This window comes from Petromyzon marinus, unplaced genomic scaffold, assembly GCF_048934315.1.
Source record: "Petromyzon marinus isolate PM22_M1 ecotype Great Lakes invasive population unplaced genomic scaffold, UKy_Petmar_22M1.pri1.0 PM_G_Scaffold_44, whole genome shotgun sequence".
Taxonomy (NCBI): domain Eukaryota; kingdom Metazoa; phylum Chordata; class Hyperoartia; order Petromyzontiformes; family Petromyzontidae; genus Petromyzon; species Petromyzon marinus.
In genome coordinates this window covers 1,430,245-1,450,343 of record NW_027422996.1, presented here as the reverse complement: position 1 = coordinate 1,450,343, position 20,099 = coordinate 1,430,245, and the positions used below count along the sequence as shown (strand labels likewise).

The following is a 20,099-nucleotide window of genomic DNA, read 5'->3' as shown; positions in this document are numbered from 1 at the left end:
AAAAACCCCTGTATTATGAACGATATTGGTCGTGAAAGCCTACGTGTTGGAAATCGAACGGTGCGATGAGTAGCCCGTGAATATGATGAGTGCAATAAACGATGATGAAAGTGACAATCAGTAGTTGATGATGAATGAGTGTGATGAATGGGTAGGGAAGTTGGGAAGAGAGATCGTGTAAAAGATGGGGAATGGATGGGGAAGGGGAGTTGAGGGTAAGCAAGGGGATATTCGTGAGTTTTTAGAGAAGAGTGAAAAATAACGACGCTGATTGTTTGGCGATAATGCGCAAACCGTGGTTTCTCAATCATCCAGCTGTAAAAACACGCCAAACAATCTCTCAGAAACTTCACGAACTGTCTAACCGTTACAACAACTGATGCAGCGCCAAAATCGAAGCGTACCAGATTGCGCAGCGACACAAGAAGGACGACGACGACGGTGGGTTGTCGTACGACTTTAACATGCGAAGAGGGCAACCTGGTTGAGCGGATGAAAGTCGCGCGATTGAAATGCAACCCGGGGCACGGGCGGAGTACAAACCGTTCAATGAGCCTCGCGGCCTCGTCGTAGCACGAGCTCTTCATGTACCACCCGACTGCCTCTCGCACCTACTCGCACACCACGTGCAGCACGCGAGGTCAACACGAGGTCAACACGAGGTCAACGCCGGGTCAACACGAGGCAGTCCGACAGCGCTGCTGCTGCTGCTGCTGTCCTCGCATCGCGACGTCATCGTGCGGTCACTGGGCGACCCATCGGCTCGCTAACACTTGAGAACCCGCATTATTCACAGGTGGCTGCAGCCCGGATTCGAATCCGGTTCTTCTCAGGGGTGGCCATCGCAGCGTTTGGGAACTCTTTGAGCCACCCGGCCACTTGGCCCCTAGCCCTGTATCATTAACGAGGCTCCAGCTCGTGCCAGGCAGCTCGGGATAGGCAACACTCGGTGAGCACGTGACACAAAGCCACGCCGTCCTTCAGGACGTGCCTCCTGCGTCGCTTGGCAATTGTCGCGATATCAATAATGGGGCAGGATCCAATGTCGTGGCTTATAATAACGGGCGACGTACTTAAGATGATGAATAACTTTTGATTTAAAGCTTTCATGACTGCAGGGATTCATATTCTTGGTTCTTTCGGTAAAGTCACCACGTAGAAGGGAAAAAATAAAATAGTAAAAATATAAAACAATAAAATTCTCACGACGTTTCGACTGCAACACAAGCAATCATCATCAGGTGTGAAAACCACAGCAATAATTTTTTTCAAAATTTTCTTGCTGTGGTTTTCACACCTGATGACGATTGCTTGCGTTGCAGTCGAAACGTCGTGAGAATTTTATTGTTTTATATTTTTATCATTTTATTGTTTCCCTTCTACGTGGTGACTTTACCAAAAGAACCAAGAATATGATGAATAACGTTTACAGGCGTGGGATGAAAGATGGTAAGGGGGGGGGGGGGTGGTGGTGGTGATGATGCCGGAGGCTCACCTTGCCGAGACGCTCGCACAGCCTGCCGCAGAGGGGGTAGCTCTTTGCGTTCTGCAGGCACTTGAGCGCCATGTGGGGCAGGCCACACTCGAGGTACGTTTTGGCCAGGGCAAGGTAGTCCTGGGCCTTGCTGCTCGCAACACGCGGGCAGCAGCAACAGCAGCAGAGGGGGAGCGTCGTTGCATACCGAGAAGCGGCGACGTTCTGTGGTGCTCAAGCCTGGCTCGGTATCCTTTAAAGCAGACGTGGGAAAAGTACGGCCCCCGGGCCCTATACGGCCCGTTGGGCTTTTTAATCTGGCCCGCCGAACTTGTCCAAATATTATTATTAAATTAAATTTTACCTTTCTCCTGTAATGCCCCCAGTTTCCCCATTAGATGGCGCACTTTGACCGGGAGTGTGGTGTATAGGCCCTATGTTCGTGCAATTTGTTAAACTGCCTTGCAAATAAATGCTTTGCTACCTGTTAAAGGCCAAATCCTTTCACGTAATGATTTTTAACACGTAATTTTTATTCAGTTCACACAGACACTCCATCCATCTGTTCCTGGCCCGGCCCCTCTGTCAAATTTTAGAAACCATCGTGGCCCGCGAGTCAAAAAATTTGCCCACGCCCTGCTTTAAAGTCATGGGCAGTGACAAAGGCTCGTGAGTTAGAGTTACAGTGTTAATGTGCGTCCCATTGTTTAAACAAAACTAAATATCATCGCCGGCTGTGTTCTATCAACCGTTAAATGAAGGCCTCCCCGAGCCGCCGCCATTCCTCATTGTCTAACAATTCAGCAATTAAATCAGCTTCTAGCACAAAAAGCCGGTAATCGTGGCTCCGTCTCCCACGGCGGTCGCCCTTCACCGGCGTTGCGTTCTACCCGGGACAATTTACTCTTTTCCGGTCAACTTGACGTCTCTGATTTCTGTCTCTTCTCTGATCCATGCGTTTTACCTTTTAGTCTCTCAGTGTAATTCCCCCACCCCCCACCCCCATGCACCTCTGCACACTTCTTTGCGCCTTTCGTAACAAAAAACATTTGGAGGATTGGGAAGCGTGGAACCGACTCGCGGGTGGCACGGAACCGGCTTCCCCGGGCGCTCTTCCCCCCCAGGCGCCGCCGACGCCGGCTTCCTCGCTACCGAGCGCCGACCCCCCGCCTGGCCCTCCGCGAGGGAGCGGCGCAGGTGCGGCCGTACCCGGGGCTCCATCCGCTGCTCTGCGTGCGCAGCGCCGCGTCGTGAGCCAGCGCCAGCTTCTCCTTCGCCGCAACCCCACCCTTGCGGTAGCACTTGGCTGCCACCTGGACACAAAGACAAAAATCTGTCGGGGCGAGCGCTGGTTGCGAGCGCGCTACGAAGCTCCGGCACGGCGCACGAGAGGCCGGTTGCCATCGCGCCGCCGTTTCCTTATCCTGGAGGAAACTTCCTTGCGTGGAAGCAAGCGCTTCTGTTTGTTTGCCTGCGTCATCACACGTGCGCGTGCGTGTGTGTGTGTGCGTGCGATTCCTCACGTCTTATTTTGCGTTGCAAAATATGAACGCCTCCGGTATAATGCCAGCAAGGGTAAAACCTTGTTTTTTATCATCTCAAAACTGGCAAAAGGGTCGCCGTGGAAATGTTTTAGCTCTGCTATGTTCTGAGTGGGCCACCTCTGCCAAAGGCCTTGGGTTACAAGATGTTAAATACCTCGCCTGGGATACAGGAAGTTGTGGGTTCAATCGCGACCCTGATGCCTGGAGTTTGCATGTCTCCCTCCCTCTATCTCTCTCTCTCTATTCGTGGACGCATGGAGTTTTCTCCGGGCACTCCGATTTTTCCCTCCACGTTGATCAATGTGCGTTAACAGGATTTGGCTGCTAGATTAGCCAGCGCATTGAGCTTTGATTTGTGGCCAGGTTGCTTCCGAAAAAGAGCTCTACAACTCAGTGGGCCTTGCCTGGTCAAATAAAAAAGCTCAGTTTAGTGAAATTGGTAACCGAGAATTCAATAACAAGCACTGGCAAGCGACGGCTGGACTGCCACGCTGAGGCCCAGGTGTCCAGACCGAGCTGTCTTGGCACTCACCTTCCAGCGACGATGCTTGAAAAAGAAATCTCCCTGAGCGTTCCACTCCTCCGGCGTGGAAGAGCGCACAAAGACACCATCATCCAGGCCTGCAGGGCATAAGACAAAGGTCTCCCGTATAGCCTTAACAGACTGTTGGGGAAAGTGCTGTTAAGCGAGCTAAATCTTACAATGAGAGGAGAGAGGCAGGAGAGAGCGTGGAGGGCGGTGGGGTGAGATGAGAGGGGAGAGGCGGGAGAGGACATGGAGGTGAGTATGGTGAGATGAGAGGGAGAGGCAGGAGAGGACATGGAGGTGAGTATGGTGAGATGAGAGGGAGAGGCAGGAGAGGACATGGAGGTGAGTATGGTGAGATGAGAGGGGAGAGGCAGGAGAGGACATGGAGGTGAGTATGGTAAGATGAGAGGCAGGAGAGGACATGGAGGTGAGTATGGTGAGATGAGAGGGGAGAGGCAGGAGAGGACATGGAGGTGAGTATGGTGAGATGAGAGGGGAGAGGCAGGAGAATGGAGAGTGCCGTGGAGTGAGACGAGTGCTAGTCAGTGGCTGAATGGAGGCTCTTGGGACAAGCAGGATCGTGCGAGCGCAAGTTGGACGGCCGATCGGCTCGGGAGCCGGCGGAGCGTTATCGCCGAAGCGGCGACGCGACTCCGCCACCCACCCTCCTCTTCGCCCGGGGTGGCACGGACGAGCGTGACGAGGTTCCTCCCGACGAGGTAGCGGAACATGGGCGTGCGCTTCTCCTCGTGGTCATCGAACACCCACAGGTTGACCCGGGCGCGCGTCACCGCCGTGTACAGGCGCTTGAGCTCGCCGACAAGCACCTGGGGGAATGGATACGGCGCGGTGAGCCGGCGCGCCGGCGTCGCCGCGTGGCCTCGGTAAAACCCCCTTGGCAAGTGGAAACCCTGCCGCTCGGTGTAGCCGCCGCCCTCCGCAGCGTGTGTGTGCGTGTCTGTGTATGTGTGTCTGTGTGTGTGTGTGTCTGTGTGTGTGTCTGTGCGTGTGTCTGTGTGTGTCTGTGTGTCTGTGTGTGTGTGTCTGTGTGTCTGTGTGTGTGTGTCTGTGTGTGTGTGTCTGTGTGTCTGTGTGTGTGTGTGTCTGTGTGTGTGTGTGTGTCTGTGTGTGTGTGTGTCTGTGTGTGTGTGTGTCTGTGTGTCTGTGTGTGTGTGTCTGTGTGTGTGTGTCTGTGTGTGTGTGTCTGTGTGTCTGTGTGTGTGTGTCTGTGTGTGTGTGCGAGAGACGTGCCGAGCGTGCGGAGGCGCCCGGCGCGTAGCGTCGAACGTCTTTCACGCCGTACGTAGCCAACCGACCTTCGTAGGAGGCGCGTGGGATGAAGAACAACGAAACTGAACAACGCGAGAAGCGGTCCTGAAGAAGGAGGGGCGTTTCAGAGAGCTGTGAAAGCGCACCCTGAAGGCGCGCGATGCGGCGGCCGTCTTTGTTCAACGGGCCAGCCAAAGGCCGCTGCAAGAGTGGGGCGGAGTTTGCGGCGATGGTTTGCGCTCGGTGACGAGATCAGCGATGGTTTTGACACAAACCGTTCCAGCTTGCCAATTTTCACGAGGGTACAAAAAAATGAAACCCCCGCGCCAATTTTCACCCCGGGGGATTCTTCAAATGCCTTTTCATCGAACAATGTCGATGACGGCAACGGTTTGCGTTTGACAGAGTGCCACCTCCCTCCTGTACGCTGGGTCGTCCCAGAGTGCTGTACACCTTACATCTATCTATATTCTTGGTTCTTTCGGTAAAGTCACCACCACGTAGAAGGGAAACAATAAAATTATAAAAAAATAATTAAAATAAAATTCTCATGACGTTTCGACTGCAGCACAAGCAATCATCATCAGGTGTGAAAACCACAGCGAGAAAATTTGAAAAAAAGTGGTGCTAACGTTAAAAATAACCGCCACTTGTTTCAAATTTTCTTGCTGTGGTTTTCACACCTGATGGTGATTGCTTGTGTTGCAGTCGAAACGTCGTGAGAAATTTATTGTTTTATTTTTTTTATTGTTTCCCTTCTACGTGGTGACTTTACCGAAAGAACCAATAATATGAATCCCTGCAGTCACGAAAGCTTTAAATAAAAAATCTTACATCTAATCTCAGATGAGGTCAAGCGCCAATTCACAAGGTGACTCGGCACTTGACCCGCCAACAGGCATGAGTCTGCCAGTCGCGGGCGATGATTACTGCCACGTGTAATCGCCACTGAGTAATCGCCTGGAATATTTGCTCAATATGCTCATCAGTTCTAAGAAGCTAAGCTGGTATTTGGGCCTGGCTAGTGCTTCCACGCGTGACCGCCATGCATAACACGTGCTGGAGGCCGCAGAGCTCCGTGATGAGCAGCAGTGGGAGAGGTGTAGCAACATCAAATTGTTATACTGCGCTTCCATGCTCACACGTCTAAGCTCCCCGACTTCGTCAACTGACGTTGACCGGCGTGGTGAAGTATGGTCAAATCACCCCCCCCCCCACCACAGCCCGCCTGGCCAATGGGGAGGCCCTCATCCAGCAGCGGAGTGACGAGACGGCCGAATGTGCGCACGGGGTTCAAGCGCTGCTCCGAAGTCGACTCGGGTTTGTGAACGTCAGGTGGAGAGGCCCTGTGGGGGGGCGAACGCTCGGCACGGTCAGCGGTGTCGGTGGAGCCGGCTTTGTGTGCGGCGGCAACGACGTCAATAACCGGACGACGCGTCCCGTTCAACCAGATCTGTTGCCGCCGTGTGAAAAATAAAGTCGCTTTTAAAAACTTCCTGTCTACCGCAAGGCACTCTGGGAATGCGCGATCTGAGAAGCGTTGCGTGACGGGGAATGTGAGAAGTGCTTTCACGTGGAGGACAGGGATGTGCGGGTGCCACAGTGGCGAGATGTTAACTATCTCGCGTGGTACAGAGAAGGTCACTGGTTCCATCCCCAAGCCTGGCACCTGTGTATTTGGAGTTTGCCTGTTTCTCCCCCGTGGGCATGTGGATTTCTCTACGTTTCCACATTTAGAAACATGCATTTGGAGTATTTGGCTGAGGAAAAATGAAATCCACATCATAAGCTAATTCACTGAGCTATGATTTGTGGCCAGGCCGCTTCTGAAAAAGAGCTGTGTAGCTCAGTGGGCCTTGCCTGGCATGATTTGCCACAAGTACTGTGTGTGGTGGTTAATGCAGACTTGATGCCTTGCAAAATGTTTCTATTTTTAAACCTCCTGTTTAATTTCCCAGAAAGGGTTAAAACCTTTTCTTATTTTTAATTATGTAAAAAAAACATCTTTAAAATATCAACGAAGGAGAGGTATCGTCCGCTTGCTTTGTGTTGTGCAGCGATAGCTGGCCAGACAAGCGAGCGACCGTTAGCGAGGAGCCGACCTTGTGGGCAATGGGGTCAAAGTTGAGAGGGCGGGAGCCGGGCAGCAGCACCTCCTCCTCCAGCAACGTCTCCTCCAGCGGCCGCGGCGAGGGCACGGTGCCGGCGTCGTCGCTGCGGGCAGGCGCCTCGTACGAGTTCACCACCCGCCACTCCTTGGTTGCCTGCGCACGGCCCCCCCCGCGGGCGTAAAGAACGCGGCCGGAGCGAGGAGGGTCGGCGGGGACGCGCGCACGCCAGACGCACGAGCGAGAGAACGAGACGAGCGGAAAGAGTTGAGCCGGCGTGACCAGAAGGAGGGCGAAGACGTGCCGCCAGGGCATGATGGCCGCACCGAGGAGTCCCCTGACAAGGAGGGAAAGGTGGCAATATCGGGGACACGTGCAACGGGCACCAAGCGGAGGCCGTGGGGGGGGGGGAAGCTCGCCTCCGAGTCGGAGAAGAAGTTGTAGAGGAGAACGTCGTCAAACTCCAGCCCCTTGGCCTCGTAGACGGTGAGCACCAGGCCCAGGCTCAGCTCCTCTGGGAGCTGCTCCTTGGCTTTCTCATTACAAACCAGGATCACCTGTCGCGCGCAAGAGGCAAAGGTACCCCCTGTAGCGGCACCACGCAAGACTATTGGGGCGAGTGGCTCTGCTGAGCACGAGGGGGGTGGTGGTGGTGGCCAGCACCACGCCCGGCCGCCTTTGTTTCCCAAGCGCTGAAGTTTACACGCTGCACAAGATGGTCCTTTAAGGCTGAATCGACCAGTAATGGAACCCAGGTTTCCGGCTGATATCCACTACACCATGCGTGTTTACCTGTGTAATGACTCGCGTGTAAGGGGGCATACGTGCACACTCACAAGCAGGCGATAACAATGCGCTACGTGTAGACGAGCCCTAACCTGCACCGAGCACTCCTTACGCTCGAGTACGGGCTCGGCTTGGAACTGCGAGGCTACATCTGAACACTAGCACGGTTGGTTACGTACGGAGGCGAAAGAAGTTCAACGTACGTTACATCCAGAGGTATCTCGGTAACAAATCGTTCGGGCCCATTTCTCAAACGAGGGTGCCATGCGCTTCGTACGCGAGTGGAAAGCTAAGACACGTACAAACCGCTGTTGCTAACTGGTAACTGATCCGATAACCGGCTTGAGCAACGATTACCGGTTATGAAAGTTTAGGAAACGGCAACCGATTCCAGTGGAACTTTTAAGTAACGAATGCACCGATTGGCGCACACGCGGACGTACAAACCTCACGGCGGCCTAGATCACCCCTCGGTTACATTTGTCCTAGTTACTGGGTCGAAAAGAGATAGAGGGGCAAGCCCTGCAATTGATTTATTGCTCATGCCACTTCCGGAAGAAGGGCTTCCAATAGAGGGTATCTGGCATTGTCTCCTAAGCTAACGTCTTGGAAGGAGGAGGCGTACCCTCACTTGATCCCACCACGCGTAACCTGCCAGTCGACTGCGGTGTGCCCGTGTGTATTGCAGAGTGGATAGTGGGGGAGGGGAGGGATTTGAAAAACCTGCTCCATTGTTGCAGCTGCTGTGCCCCGGAATCAACGACCGCTGGATTGCAAGTCCAGCGTGCTGCCTATGACACCCACCGCGGCAGGCAGCTCCCTTCGTTCCCGAGTTTAAAAGGTTACGTTTACTGCTGCAGATATCTACACGTGCCGAAAACCGGTTCAGACCGCTTTATACCGGTTTCATACCGGTTTCCACCAGGTTGTACACGGATTACAGATGACAAAAAAAACAAAGCCGACCTCCGCCGCCCAATGGCAAACAAACCTGGTGCGCCCCGAACTCTATGGGCTGGGCGCGGCGCTGGTGGCCTCGCAGCAGGATGGCCAGGTCCTCGGAGCTGCACGAGTCGAGCAGGACGGGCAGCGGCCCCGCGAACAGCCCCTGGTCCCGTGGCAGCCAGTCCAGCGACTCGGGGAAGAAGTGCTGGAGCAGGTCCACGACGCTGGAGGCGAACGCCAGGATGCCTGGCGCGAAGGGACGCAGGGGGCACGTGGGAGAGGAAGGACCGGCGGTGGTTACGTGGGGGGGGGGGGATCGTGCGGAGGCCGCGTGTTAACGGACCAAGTGTTTAAACTCGTGGTCCCGACCTGAGAAGAAGGCGCGGCTTGACTTTGCGCCGAGGTTGTCGCGTTTTTAATAGCATTACGAGAACCGGCGATACTCAGCAGCAGTAACTAATTGGCACGTTTTGATTACGTGACAAACCTTACCAATTTGCTGTGTTGGGTGGTGGTGGGTTTAATGACGCATTTTCACATTTACGCAATCTAATAATGGTTGCGAAAAGCCTCCATGTTAAACTATCTGCTGCAGGCTTCACCGTTCAATGAGCCCGACTAGTTTTGCTCCCGGCTGCATTCACGGAAGGGCGGCGGTGTACGGCAAAAAAGGGCCCTTCCCCAATAACCACAGCGGATTCATTAGATGCCGGTTCAGAGCCCGAGTCCAACCAGCTCGCTCAAGCCGACTCTGCCACACGGAGCCAAGGAGAGTCACCGAACACGGGCGGACGCCCCCCCCAAGGGCGCGTACCTCGCGCCGGGGACATCCGCAGACCCGGACCTCGGTGGCAGCGACGGCGGCTCGGCGTGCCACCCGCCTGCCCCCCCCCCCCCCCGCCCAGGCGCAGGCCTGTACGTGTTCGCGAGCGCTCACCCGAGTGCGAGCGGTAGTTCTGGCAGAGCTCGTACAGACGCTTGGGCTTGCGCACGTCGATGCGCGAGCGACGCGCCGCGCCGCCGCCGCCGCCGCTTGGCGGGAGGCTGGCGAAGTGGAAGAGCGAACGCAGCTCGCTGAAACGGAACGCCACGCCGCGCACGATGCTCTGGGCCGTGTCCCCCGTGAGGAACATGGCGTTGGGGTCGGCGCAGCAGCGCATGAGCAACGCCAGCTCGGCCTGCGCACGGGACACGGTGGAGTGGTGGTGGGTGGAGGGGGCGAAGGGGGGGCGGCGGTCGCAGGTGACGGCGCTCGGTCAGTCGGCACCTACTTTGCCGTCGTCTCTCCACCGTCAACGTCCTCCCGCTGCTGGGCAAACGCCTCCCGGCGGTGTCGGCGGCTCTTCGCCGTCGCTTCTCCGAATCGCCGTCGTCTGTCTACACCGCTTTCTCCTTCCTTGGAACCTCTACTCCGCCGTTAGTCTCGCCCGTCAGTCCCCCGACGTCCTAGCCGGATGTCCCGGCCCAGGGTCTATCTCAGCGTTTTTATTTTGTGGGAGACGTTTGTTCCGCTCTTTTTGATTCCCAAGTGTTGCTTCACACTTTGGCCCGTCGCTCCTGGTTATTTTCACCAATGGCGTGCTGTACACCTCCCTAACCTTGCTATTTAGTTATGGACCCGGTTAATGCTCTGTGGGTCACCGTGGTGAAATACAAGAATCCACACGTGCGCAATGCAGTTTAACACGTCACGTAGGCTTTCGCGACCAATATCATCCGTAATAGAGGTTTTTGGGTTAAATCGCGTAAATATATAAATGTGTCGTCAAAACAGCCAACTAGTAAGGATTGTCACGTAAACAGAACGTGGCCAATTCATCACTAGTACAGCACTAGTGTGTAGTGTCATGTATAGTAGTGTAGTGTATAATGTAGTGTATAGTGTAGTGTATAGTAGTGTATAGTGTAGTGTATAGTGTAGTGTATAGTAGTGTAGTGTATAGTGTTGTGTACTAGTACAGCACACCGGTTGTGCGTTGGAGAGCCAAGCCACAACATTTACAGTCTGAGTACCGTGACGTTTCGCCAGTAATTACAATTAGCTTCATCAGGCAACAGCCAGATTTGTGGAAAAGTCTTACTGTTCCGTTCCTTATATAGAGGCATAGATGTGTTGACCACGCAGCTGGGCTCTTGCACAATTGACGGGGGGGGGGGGGGGGGATTACTGAGGCAACGTACATTATGCATGTGCATTATGCGAGGCCTTTGAACTTGTCCTTCCTCTTTATTATTCATTGTTTATTAAAATAGCCCTACCAATGGCAATCCCTATTGAAGTACGCTGCTCTTTGTAGGCACGCATTTAAATAACGTGTTATTTGATGATTCGCTAACCACGCAGCACTAAGGCGGTAGCGAATCATCAAGCTCGTCCCTTGGTGTGGACCAATCAGTTTCAAGGACAATGCCACATATATTATCATAGTGTGTGTTTTTTGTTTGCATTTTGACTGCAGGTATTGTGGTTAATGCAGTAACATTAATCCTTGTAAAAAGGTTTCAGTTTTGTTGCCAGAAAAAAAAGGGGAAAACCCTATTATTTTATTTTGGTACTGGCAAAGGAGGTCTAATGATGTAAATTCTGATCTCGTCCGAAATTCTTATCTAGGTACCAATTTTCATAATTTTTCAGATGCATCCAAAAATCAGGAACACATCTCCAAATGTGCCCTGAGATCTGGAGATCTGTAAAAAAAAGAGCTTTATAGTTCATATTCTTGGTTCTTTCGGTAAAGTCCTTTCATTTCGGGTCTTAATTGATTGTTCACGCTTACGGTGGCTTTCAGACCGCATCCATTATTTTCGTCTCCCCCCTCCTCTTTTCCAAACATAGATGGACTCGTCCATCTGAACAAACTTGTCAAATCGCTCTGCGTGGTGCTGACGTTAAGAAAAAAACGCCACTTTTTTCAAATTTTCTTGCTGTGGTTTTCACACCTGATGATGATTGCTTGTGTTGCAGTCGAAACGTCGTGATGGTTTTATTTTTATTATTTTATCGTTTCCCTTCAACGTGGTGACTTTATCGAAAGAACCAAGAATATGAATCCCTGCAGTCACGAAAGCTTTAAATCAAAATTTAGCTTCATAGCTCATCGGATTCCTCCAATGCAAATAAACGTTCCGATTCCGACCGACTTAACGCGTGCACCGGCACGGTTGATTTTGCACCTGCGTGAAGTCCTGGATCTCGTCCCCGTAGAGCTCATGTATTGACCAAGGCGTGACCTCGAGCCGGCAGAGGCGAGAGTAGATGTGGAACACCAGGTCCTCCTCGTCAAAGAAGCACCTCTGGGACTTGACGTGCTGGTAGGCGCGGAACAGCCGATGCACCTCGCCACGGTCCCCGTGGAAGTTTGGCGCCCGCTTCCGGCCCAGCTCCTCGTAGTGCTCCAAACCGAGGACCCCGTTGGGGCTCTGGAGGGCCTCCACGGAGCCCTTTACGAAAGACTTGATCTCCATCCACACCGTGGCAGGGTTATACGGGCTCTTCCCCTTCACCATGGCGGGCCAGATGTCGCTCGTGAACACTTCGTACGTCACGAACTTCCTGGGGTCCTCTTTTTTGGATTCGTGAAGTTTGCCGATGTCCGCCCGGTGGTCTTCCTCGTCGTCAGGATCCTCTTCCATCGCGTCTTCTGCGTCGCCGAGGCCCAAAATGTCGTCGTCCATGGACCACCCGCGGACGGCTTCCTTTAAGCTCCCGTCTCCGTTCCTGGCAAAGAACGGGTTCGCGAGCGACGCGTCGAGCAGCAGGAGGAGTTGTCGCGAGTTCAAGAAGAGCGGAAAGTTCTCGTCTTTGACGTCCTGGAGCCTGTACACGCCGCTGATGTCAACGGGCGAGTAGTGCCGGGTGCCGGTGGTAGATTTGGACAGTTCCACAAAGTTCCTTTGCGCCTCTCGAGACAGCACGTGGTTCTTGGTGACAAACATCTGATGAAGATGTTCACAAATTGGAGCGGCGCCTCCCTCGGGCTGGTGACTTGCGAGCCGTGCGGCACCGAGCTCGGCCGCAGGTTCCAAGAAATCATTTCCTCGGTCGACGTCGAAAAGCTCTGAAGCATGGAGGCAAGCTTCTCGTTCCGGCTCGCGCGTTCCCTTTCGGCCGGTATCACCTACACAGCCGTTCTTCACGGGGCAGTCAAACGCAACGTCCTCCCCGACTCCCGCGTCGTCCGGCAACGGAGGCGGCGGAAGCGCGGCCTTCGGGATCCACGGCTCTCCCCGGAGCGCGGTCGTCTGCCAATACCTGTCGAACGTGTTCCACAGCCGGTACATCAGGCACGTGGTCTTGCCGGTGCCCGAGCGGCCAACGAGGATGATGGCTTCCGAGGGCGTGGGGTTCAGGTTGATGACCGAGTGCTCCAGCTCTCCCACGCGGAACGGGTATTCGATCGTCTGCTCGGGGCAGCGCAGGACGTTGAGCGCCACGGTCGTGCCGAAGGTGTGGAACTTCTCGATGTTGTACTCGTTCTCCATCGTGCTCGCCGGAGGAAAGTAATCCCGGGCTTCCGCCGACACGGGCCGGGCACCGGTGGAGCCGCCCGCCTTGACGAAGAGCAGCGGGTACCTCCGCCGCACGTTCTGCTGCGAGGGGAACGATGCTCGCTCGATGCCCTTCAGCTTGCGGCGGAGCGAGCAGGACGTCCCACGGTCGCAGGAGGAAATGATCCTCTTTATTCTGTGGTCGAGTTGCTTGTGATCAAGGACAATGTCCCAAATGCGGATGATCTCGCTGTAGACTTCTCCAGTCGTCTCTCCTCCCGAAGTAGACTCTTCGGAGCCGGTGATTTTCTCGGGCTTGGCACTGCAACGTGGCGAAAAGTCGATCGCCAATTCCCAAAGCAGCCTGGCGGCCCTGTCTACCCTGGCCTCAAACAGCCTGATCTCGCTGGACTCGGCGACGCCTTTCACTTTCTTGATGCGGTGAAGGTGCCAGTCACCGTTGCCCAGCGAGTAAATCACCCTCACGATATTCCTCCTCGCGGCGCGCGGGAGGCTCTTGTCGTTGAGGGTTCTGAGGGCGTCGCGAGTGCACTCGATCTCCCAGGTCAGCGATTCGAAGTCAGGGCCCGCCGTGCCATCGTCACCGTCGTCGTCGCCGCCGCCGTCCCCGACACCGTCCTCGTCGCGGGCGTCTTCGCCGTCGGACAAACCGTCCGCTTCGTCGGGCGCATCCGGAGGGCCGCCGCCGCCGCCGGCTTGGCGTTCGGCGACGCTCGGGGGCGGCTCGGCGGCCGTCGGCGCGGGAGACGCCGGCTCCGCGGATCTCGCCGCCCGCGTCTCCGCGGGGTCGTACTCCTCGATGAGCCCTTCGATTTCTCGGGCCAAGGCGTCTCGGGCCAAACTGACCGCATCCTCCTTCGCGGCGTCCACTTTTTCCACGTCGCCGTCGTCGTCGTCCTCCCCCGCCTCCTCGACCGTTTCGCCCACGGGATCGGAGGCGAGCGCCTCGGGCCCGGCCGCCCTCCTGCGCTCCGGCGGGCGCCTGCGTCTCCCGCCGTCGCGTCCGCTCCCGCCGCCGCCGCCGCCTTTCTGCTCGCGGGCGAGGCTGTTCCACGTCCGCACGCGGGGGTCTTTCGGCCCGACGCCCCAGAACGCGCGCCTCCCCGCCTTGTTGCGGCACGCGCCGTCGACGCGGCACGCGGCGAGCAGGCGCAGTATCTCGTCGTGGCGCTTCGAGGGCGGCGAAGAGAAGACGAGGTGCAGCAGGGAGTTGCCGCCCGCGTCCCTCGCGTTGACGTTCGGGGCTTTCTCCAAGAGCAGCTTCAGGACGCGCAGCCCCTCTTCGTCTGGCGACAGATAAAAAAACACGGCGCAAACCGATAAGCAGCTCCTGAGAAACGCGGTTCTCTGCGCCAATCGCCCGGAGGCGCGCCTCCCGACCCTGTCGGTTCTCGCGAGCTAAGCAGGCGCCGAGCCCGCGACGTGGCCCGGGTGGCGAACTGACGTGCCGGCCAGTTTGCCCGTAGACGGCCGCTCACCGCCACGTGGCGGAGTTAGACTGATGGCCTTAATCTTAGTTGTCTTGTGGTTGTTGTTGTTGTTGTTATTTGACTTGCATCCCACTGGGATTTTTGCACACAGCGTTGGTGTACGGTGCTATTTCAGGAATATTTTGATATTTTTGTTCCTGTATTTTCTGTTTGCACAGTCAACACAAAGTCACTTTAAGATGTTTTCTTGTTCATGTTTTTTGTTTGTTGCGGTTGCACCCGATTCAAGAGCCGAATGGCTCACAGGGCTAAACCAAATAAATGAACTATGAACTAACTATGAACTATGTACTGTAATAAAGAAGTTGCCTATCCAAAGTGTCTCCAGAACCCACCACACATAACGGCGCAAAATTAATTAAACATACGTGCAATACAATAGCACCCCTGGGTTAACACACACTCTTACGCGTTTCCCACTTGCGCACCTCGAAGAATCACCGCGCACTTCTTGCTACTTACCATCAATGCCCTTGTAAAGGATGAGGATCATCGCGGCGTGCAAGGGGTTGGCGCCGATGGAGGCGGGCTTCGCGCCGTGGCTGAGGAGCCACGTGACCAAAACGGCGATCCACTTCTCTTGACCCGGGGCCAGCAGCTGTGGCAAGAGGACACTGGTCAAAAAGTACACGGGAGGGCCCTCCACACGCCAGTTCACCACGGGTCTCCTCCCTTGAAACCGTTCTCGCTTAGGTTAAGTCAAAAGTGATTTGCCTACCCCAAATTAGTTGAAGCGGTGCTCATCTGCTGTTTCACGGCCCTAGCCAGCGGTGTAAACTCTGCGTTTCTACGGTGGGAGGGCGAGTCGATCCACACGCCAACTGCCGCTGACATCCTCACAAAGTGGTTGCTCATTTTAAAGTTTTGATTTAAAGCTTTCGTGACTGCAGAGAGAGATTCATATTCTTGGTTCTTTCGGTAAAGTCACCACCACGTAGAAGGGAAACAATAAAATACGTGACTTTACCGAAAGAACCAAAGAAGATGAATCATTGCAGTCACGAAAGCTTTAAATCGAAATAAAATTCTCACGACGTTTCGACTGCAACACAAAAGCAATCATCATCAGGTGTGAAAACCACAGCAAGAATTTTTTTTTTTCAAATTTTCTTGCTGTGGTTTTCACAGCTGATGATGATTGCTTTGTTATCAAACGGTTGAGGGGTGATGATGATGGGTGAAGTGAACTCCCAACCAGGATTAGAACTCACAGCCCTCTAACTGGGAGCCGTTTGCTCTGCCACTGAGCCACCCGGCAGGTTGCTTAGATCACAATCACCGCCTAATAAGACACGGATGAGAAACGCAGAGAGCCGCTGGGAAAACACCGGAAAATAAAAGCTGGAAATTACGCAAAAAATCACAGCGAGACATCCGTTGGAATGCACCGAGAGACAGGGAGAGGGAACAACGTCGATTAGAGAATAATCACGCGTTAGAGGCTGCTGTATATTTGACTTTTCCAAAAAAGAATTAAAAAAATGCGATCTTGTCTGTCCCTTGTAGACATTTGTGTGTTATCTTTGAGTTCCAAGAGTTAAAAAAAACAGATGCAGCAAAAAATAAATTAGCACAGTAGTTAGAAATCGAACAGGCTTGGTGGCTTGGAATGATAACAAGTTCACGTGAACCTGGGAAACGCCTTCCTCGAGCACAGGCATCACCAGAGAGGCCATACCCTGCTGTTTGAACTGTGCCCAAGACAGGGAACTGGCCACACTCAGTATCTGAACATTAATTTAGAATACATCCTGGTGATTGGAGTCGAAACGTTGATAATGACAGCCACCGCATATGAATATTCTTGATCATGGTATTAAACTTAACTTTGATGAGGACATACGACTACATGGCAATGCAGCTCAGGGTAAAAAAGGTTTTGACTATTTTGCATGACCTTATGAACAATCACCGACAGGTTGAGTCAGCCTACAGTGCGAATGCACTAGTGGCCACGGAAGGTAATGACAAGGGTATCAGTTATGAGTGTGAAGGGACTGGTGGCTACAGGAGGTAATGACAGGGGTATCAGTTGTGAGTGTGAAGGGACTGGTGGCTACGGGAGGTAATGACAGTGGTATCAGTTATGAGTGTGAAGGGACTGGTGGCTACAGGAGGTAATGACAGGGGTATCAGTTGTGAGTGTGAAGGGACTGGTGGCTACGGGAGGTAATGACAGGGGTATCAGTTGTGAGTGTGAAGGGACTGGTGGCTACAGGAGGTAACGACAGGGGTATCAGTTGTGAGTGTGAAGGGACTGGTGGCTACGGGAGGTAATGACAGGGGTATCAGTTGTGAGTGTGAAGGGACTGGTGGCTACGGGAGGTAATGGCAGGGGTATCAGTTGTGAGTGTGAAGGGACTGGTGGCTACAGGAGGTAAGGACAGTGGTATCAGTTGTGAGTGTGAAGGGACTGGTGGCTACAGGAGGTAATGACAGGGGTATCAGTTGTGAGTGTGAAGGGACTGGTGGCTACGGGAGGTAATGACAGGGGTATCAGTTGTGAGTGTGAAGGGACTGGTGGCTACGGGAGGTAATGGCAGGGGTATCAGTTGTGAGTGTGAAGGGACTGGTGGCTACAGGAGGTAATGACAGGGGTATCAGTTGTGAGTGTGAAGGGACTGGTGGCTACGGGAGGTAATGACAGGGGTATCAGTTGTGAGTGTGAAGGGACTGGTGGCTACGGGAGGTAATGGCAGGGGTATCAGTTGTGAGTGTGAAGGGACTGGTGGCTACAGGAGGTAACGACAGTGGTATCAGTTGTGAGTGTGAAGGGACTGGTGGCTACAGGAGATAATGACAGGGGTATCAGTTATGAGTGTGAAGGGACTGGTGGCTACGGGAGGTAATGACAGGGGTATCAGTTGTGAGTGTGAAGGGACTGGTGGCTACGGGAGGTAACGACAGTGGTATCAGTTGTGAGTGTGAAGAGACTGGTGGCTACAGGAGATAATGACAGGGGTATCAGTTATGAGTGTGAAGGGACTGGTGGCTACGGGAGGTAACGACAGGGGTATCAGTTGTGAGTGTGAAGGGACTGGTGGCTACGGGAGGTAACGACAGGGGGAGTCAGCTGTGAGTGTGAAGGGACTGGTGGCTACGGGAGGTAATGACAGGGGTATCCGTTGTGAGTGTGAAGGGACTGGTGGCTACGGGAGGTAACGACAGGGGTATCAGTTATGAGTGTGAAGGGACTGGTGGCTACAGGAGATAATGACAGGGGTATCAGTTATGAGTGTGAAGGGACTGGTGGCTACGGGAGGTAATGACAGGGGTATCAGTTGTGAGTGTGAAGGGACTGGTGGCTACGGGAGGTAATGACAGGGGTATGACCAGAAACATTCTACGGCCACATCGCAAACTCATCGACCCACCTGAAAGAGGGAGTAGAGACTCACTAATGACGCCGGCTCCACTCCCACCACAGAATTTAGGGGTCGGAGGTCATCGGGCGTACACGCCACTATGTACATCTCCTGTTATTTGCACACCGGACACAAATAAAAACCAACATCACCCACACACGTTCCACGACAAGAGGGCTATCCCCCCCCCCCCCCCCCCCCAAGCATTAACGTCGGCCAGGTTAAAACCAGCACGAGTCGTTGGAAAACACCGCCGTTAATTCGAACAGGGCACGATCACTACGGGAACTGGGCGTGCATCGAACGGATCGCGCAACATTAAAACGCCGCTGCGCGTGCCAATTCACACGCGCCAAGCTGACGGCAGAACGGAGCGCCGTAAAACCCCCGTCGTTGTGCCGTACGATGCTCCAGGGTGCCCGCAAACGTCGCCTTGCTCTCAGCAGACGCGTGACACGATCCCACGAGGCCGAGCGGGAGATGCCGCCGCGCCCGTAGGGGCATCAGACACGACTGGCGTGCGCGACTCGCGGTCGGCCGCACGTGCCTTCCAGAGGCCCTGCTCTGCCATCTCGCGCAGCAGCTGTTGCCACACTTTCTCCGTGTGCAGCAGCGCTTCTTCTTGAAGCATGCGGAGAACCCCTACGAACAGGCTCTTGTTGTCGGTCTTGCCTGCGGCCAACACAGACAGAAAGGCCACCAAGTCAAGCGTGGGAGCATACGTAAAAGACAAAAACGTAGCAATGTCACACCGTAGGGTGTAAAAACGAAGGGAACATTTACGTGAAAAAAACTACCATTTGTGTGTGCGCGTGTGTGCGCGTGTGTAAACGTGCGTCAGCTGCTGGTGAGAAAAGTGGCGTTCGTGTGCGTGTTGATCATACGTCCATGTGTGTCAGCTTCGAGTGAGGAATGCGGTGTTCGTGTGTGTGCGTTCCCAATGTGTACAAAATAACAACGCGCACCGTCCACTTACAGCACCTTGAGATGAAATCACATTTAGATGCACGCTACACAGATCCACATTATCTAGGAGGTGACCTCTGTGTCTAAAACCACACGTGCCTAAGAGATCAAATCACATTTAGATGCACGCTACACAGATCCACATTATCTAGGAGGTGACCTCTGTGTCTAAAACCACACATGCCTAAGAGATCAAATCACATTTAGATGCACGCTACACAGATCCACATTATCTAGGAGGTGACCTCTCTGTGTCTAAAACCACACGTGCCTAAGAGATCAAATCACATTTAGATGCACGCTACACAGATCCACATTATCTAGAAGGTGACCTCTGTATATAAAACCACACGTGCCTAAGAGATCAAATCACATTTAGATGCACGCTACACAGATCCACATCATCTAGGAGGTGACCTCTGTATCTAAAACCACACGTGCCTGTGTTGCGGTGTGCCCACAAACCGTATGACATTGCGCCTAATGATCCCAAGGCATACTAACGGTTCATGGCCTTGAACATTTCCATGAGGAATTCAACGGTGAGGTTGACAGTGTGGCCAGAGGAGACAAGCAGGACAGCCAGGCCATGTTGCAGCGCAGCGACCGCTTCCTTTGCCTCGCCCAGCCCAGCGAGCGCCGTGCCCAGCTGATAGTAACCCTGCACACAAAGACAAAGATCCCCCCTTGGAGCCTCAACAGACTTTTGGGGAAAGTGCTGTTTTGCAAACCACCTATGAAGACCAGCGTGGCACACGAGGGGGTGGGTGGCCAGCACCATGCTGGGCTGCCCGTGTCTCCCTAAGTTGCGATTATTTACACAATGCACCAGGTACTCATTTGAGGTCGAATCGAACTCGGCGGAAGCCTAGGAACGGTTCGGATAATGGTCACTGGTGTTGGCAATGAGTGTGGGATTGTTTCCTGAAAAAAACTTTCTATGAAATTGCAGTTCATGTGGGTAGGCAAAGAATTTACCTTGTTTTTTACTTTAAATTTTACTGTGCAACACAGTATAGTAATTAATAAATACATACACTATATAGTTTATACAGTACGGTACTGTAAATTGCTCTGTTATGCTAAATTATCACCATTTCTTGAGACTCCTGGG

The 20,099-nt window shown here is 53.8% G+C and overlaps 1 protein-coding gene across 1 annotated transcript in view; it reads right to left on the bottom strand.

Annotated features, from left to right (window-relative positions):
* The window catches only part of LOC116958731 (TPR and ankyrin repeat-containing protein 1-like), a 32,748-nt gene that overhangs the window by 8,205 nt on the left and 4,444 nt on the right, over positions 1-20,099 (bottom strand). The window contains exons 4-17 of the mRNA XM_076061875.1: positions 19,490-19,646; positions 18,567-18,691; positions 18,029-18,130; positions 15,117-15,252; positions 11,830-14,450; positions 9,593-9,833; positions 8,702-8,901; positions 7,251-7,481; positions 6,919-7,080; positions 4,212-4,374; positions 3,551-3,639; positions 2,684-2,787; positions 1,496-1,625; positions 544-611 (exon numbers count right to left, since the gene is read on the bottom strand). Coding sequence (XP_075917990.1) covers positions 544-611; positions 1,496-1,625; positions 2,684-2,787; positions 3,551-3,639; positions 4,212-4,374; positions 6,919-7,080; positions 7,251-7,481; positions 8,702-8,901; positions 9,593-9,833; positions 11,830-14,450; positions 15,117-15,252; positions 18,029-18,130; positions 18,567-18,691; positions 19,490-19,646 — 4,529 coding nt within the window. The remainder of the gene's footprint in view (positions 1-543; positions 612-1,495; positions 1,626-2,683; positions 2,788-3,550; positions 3,640-4,211; positions 4,375-6,918; positions 7,081-7,250; positions 7,482-8,701; positions 8,902-9,592; positions 9,834-11,829; positions 14,451-15,116; positions 15,253-18,028; positions 18,131-18,566; positions 18,692-19,489; positions 19,647-20,099) is intronic.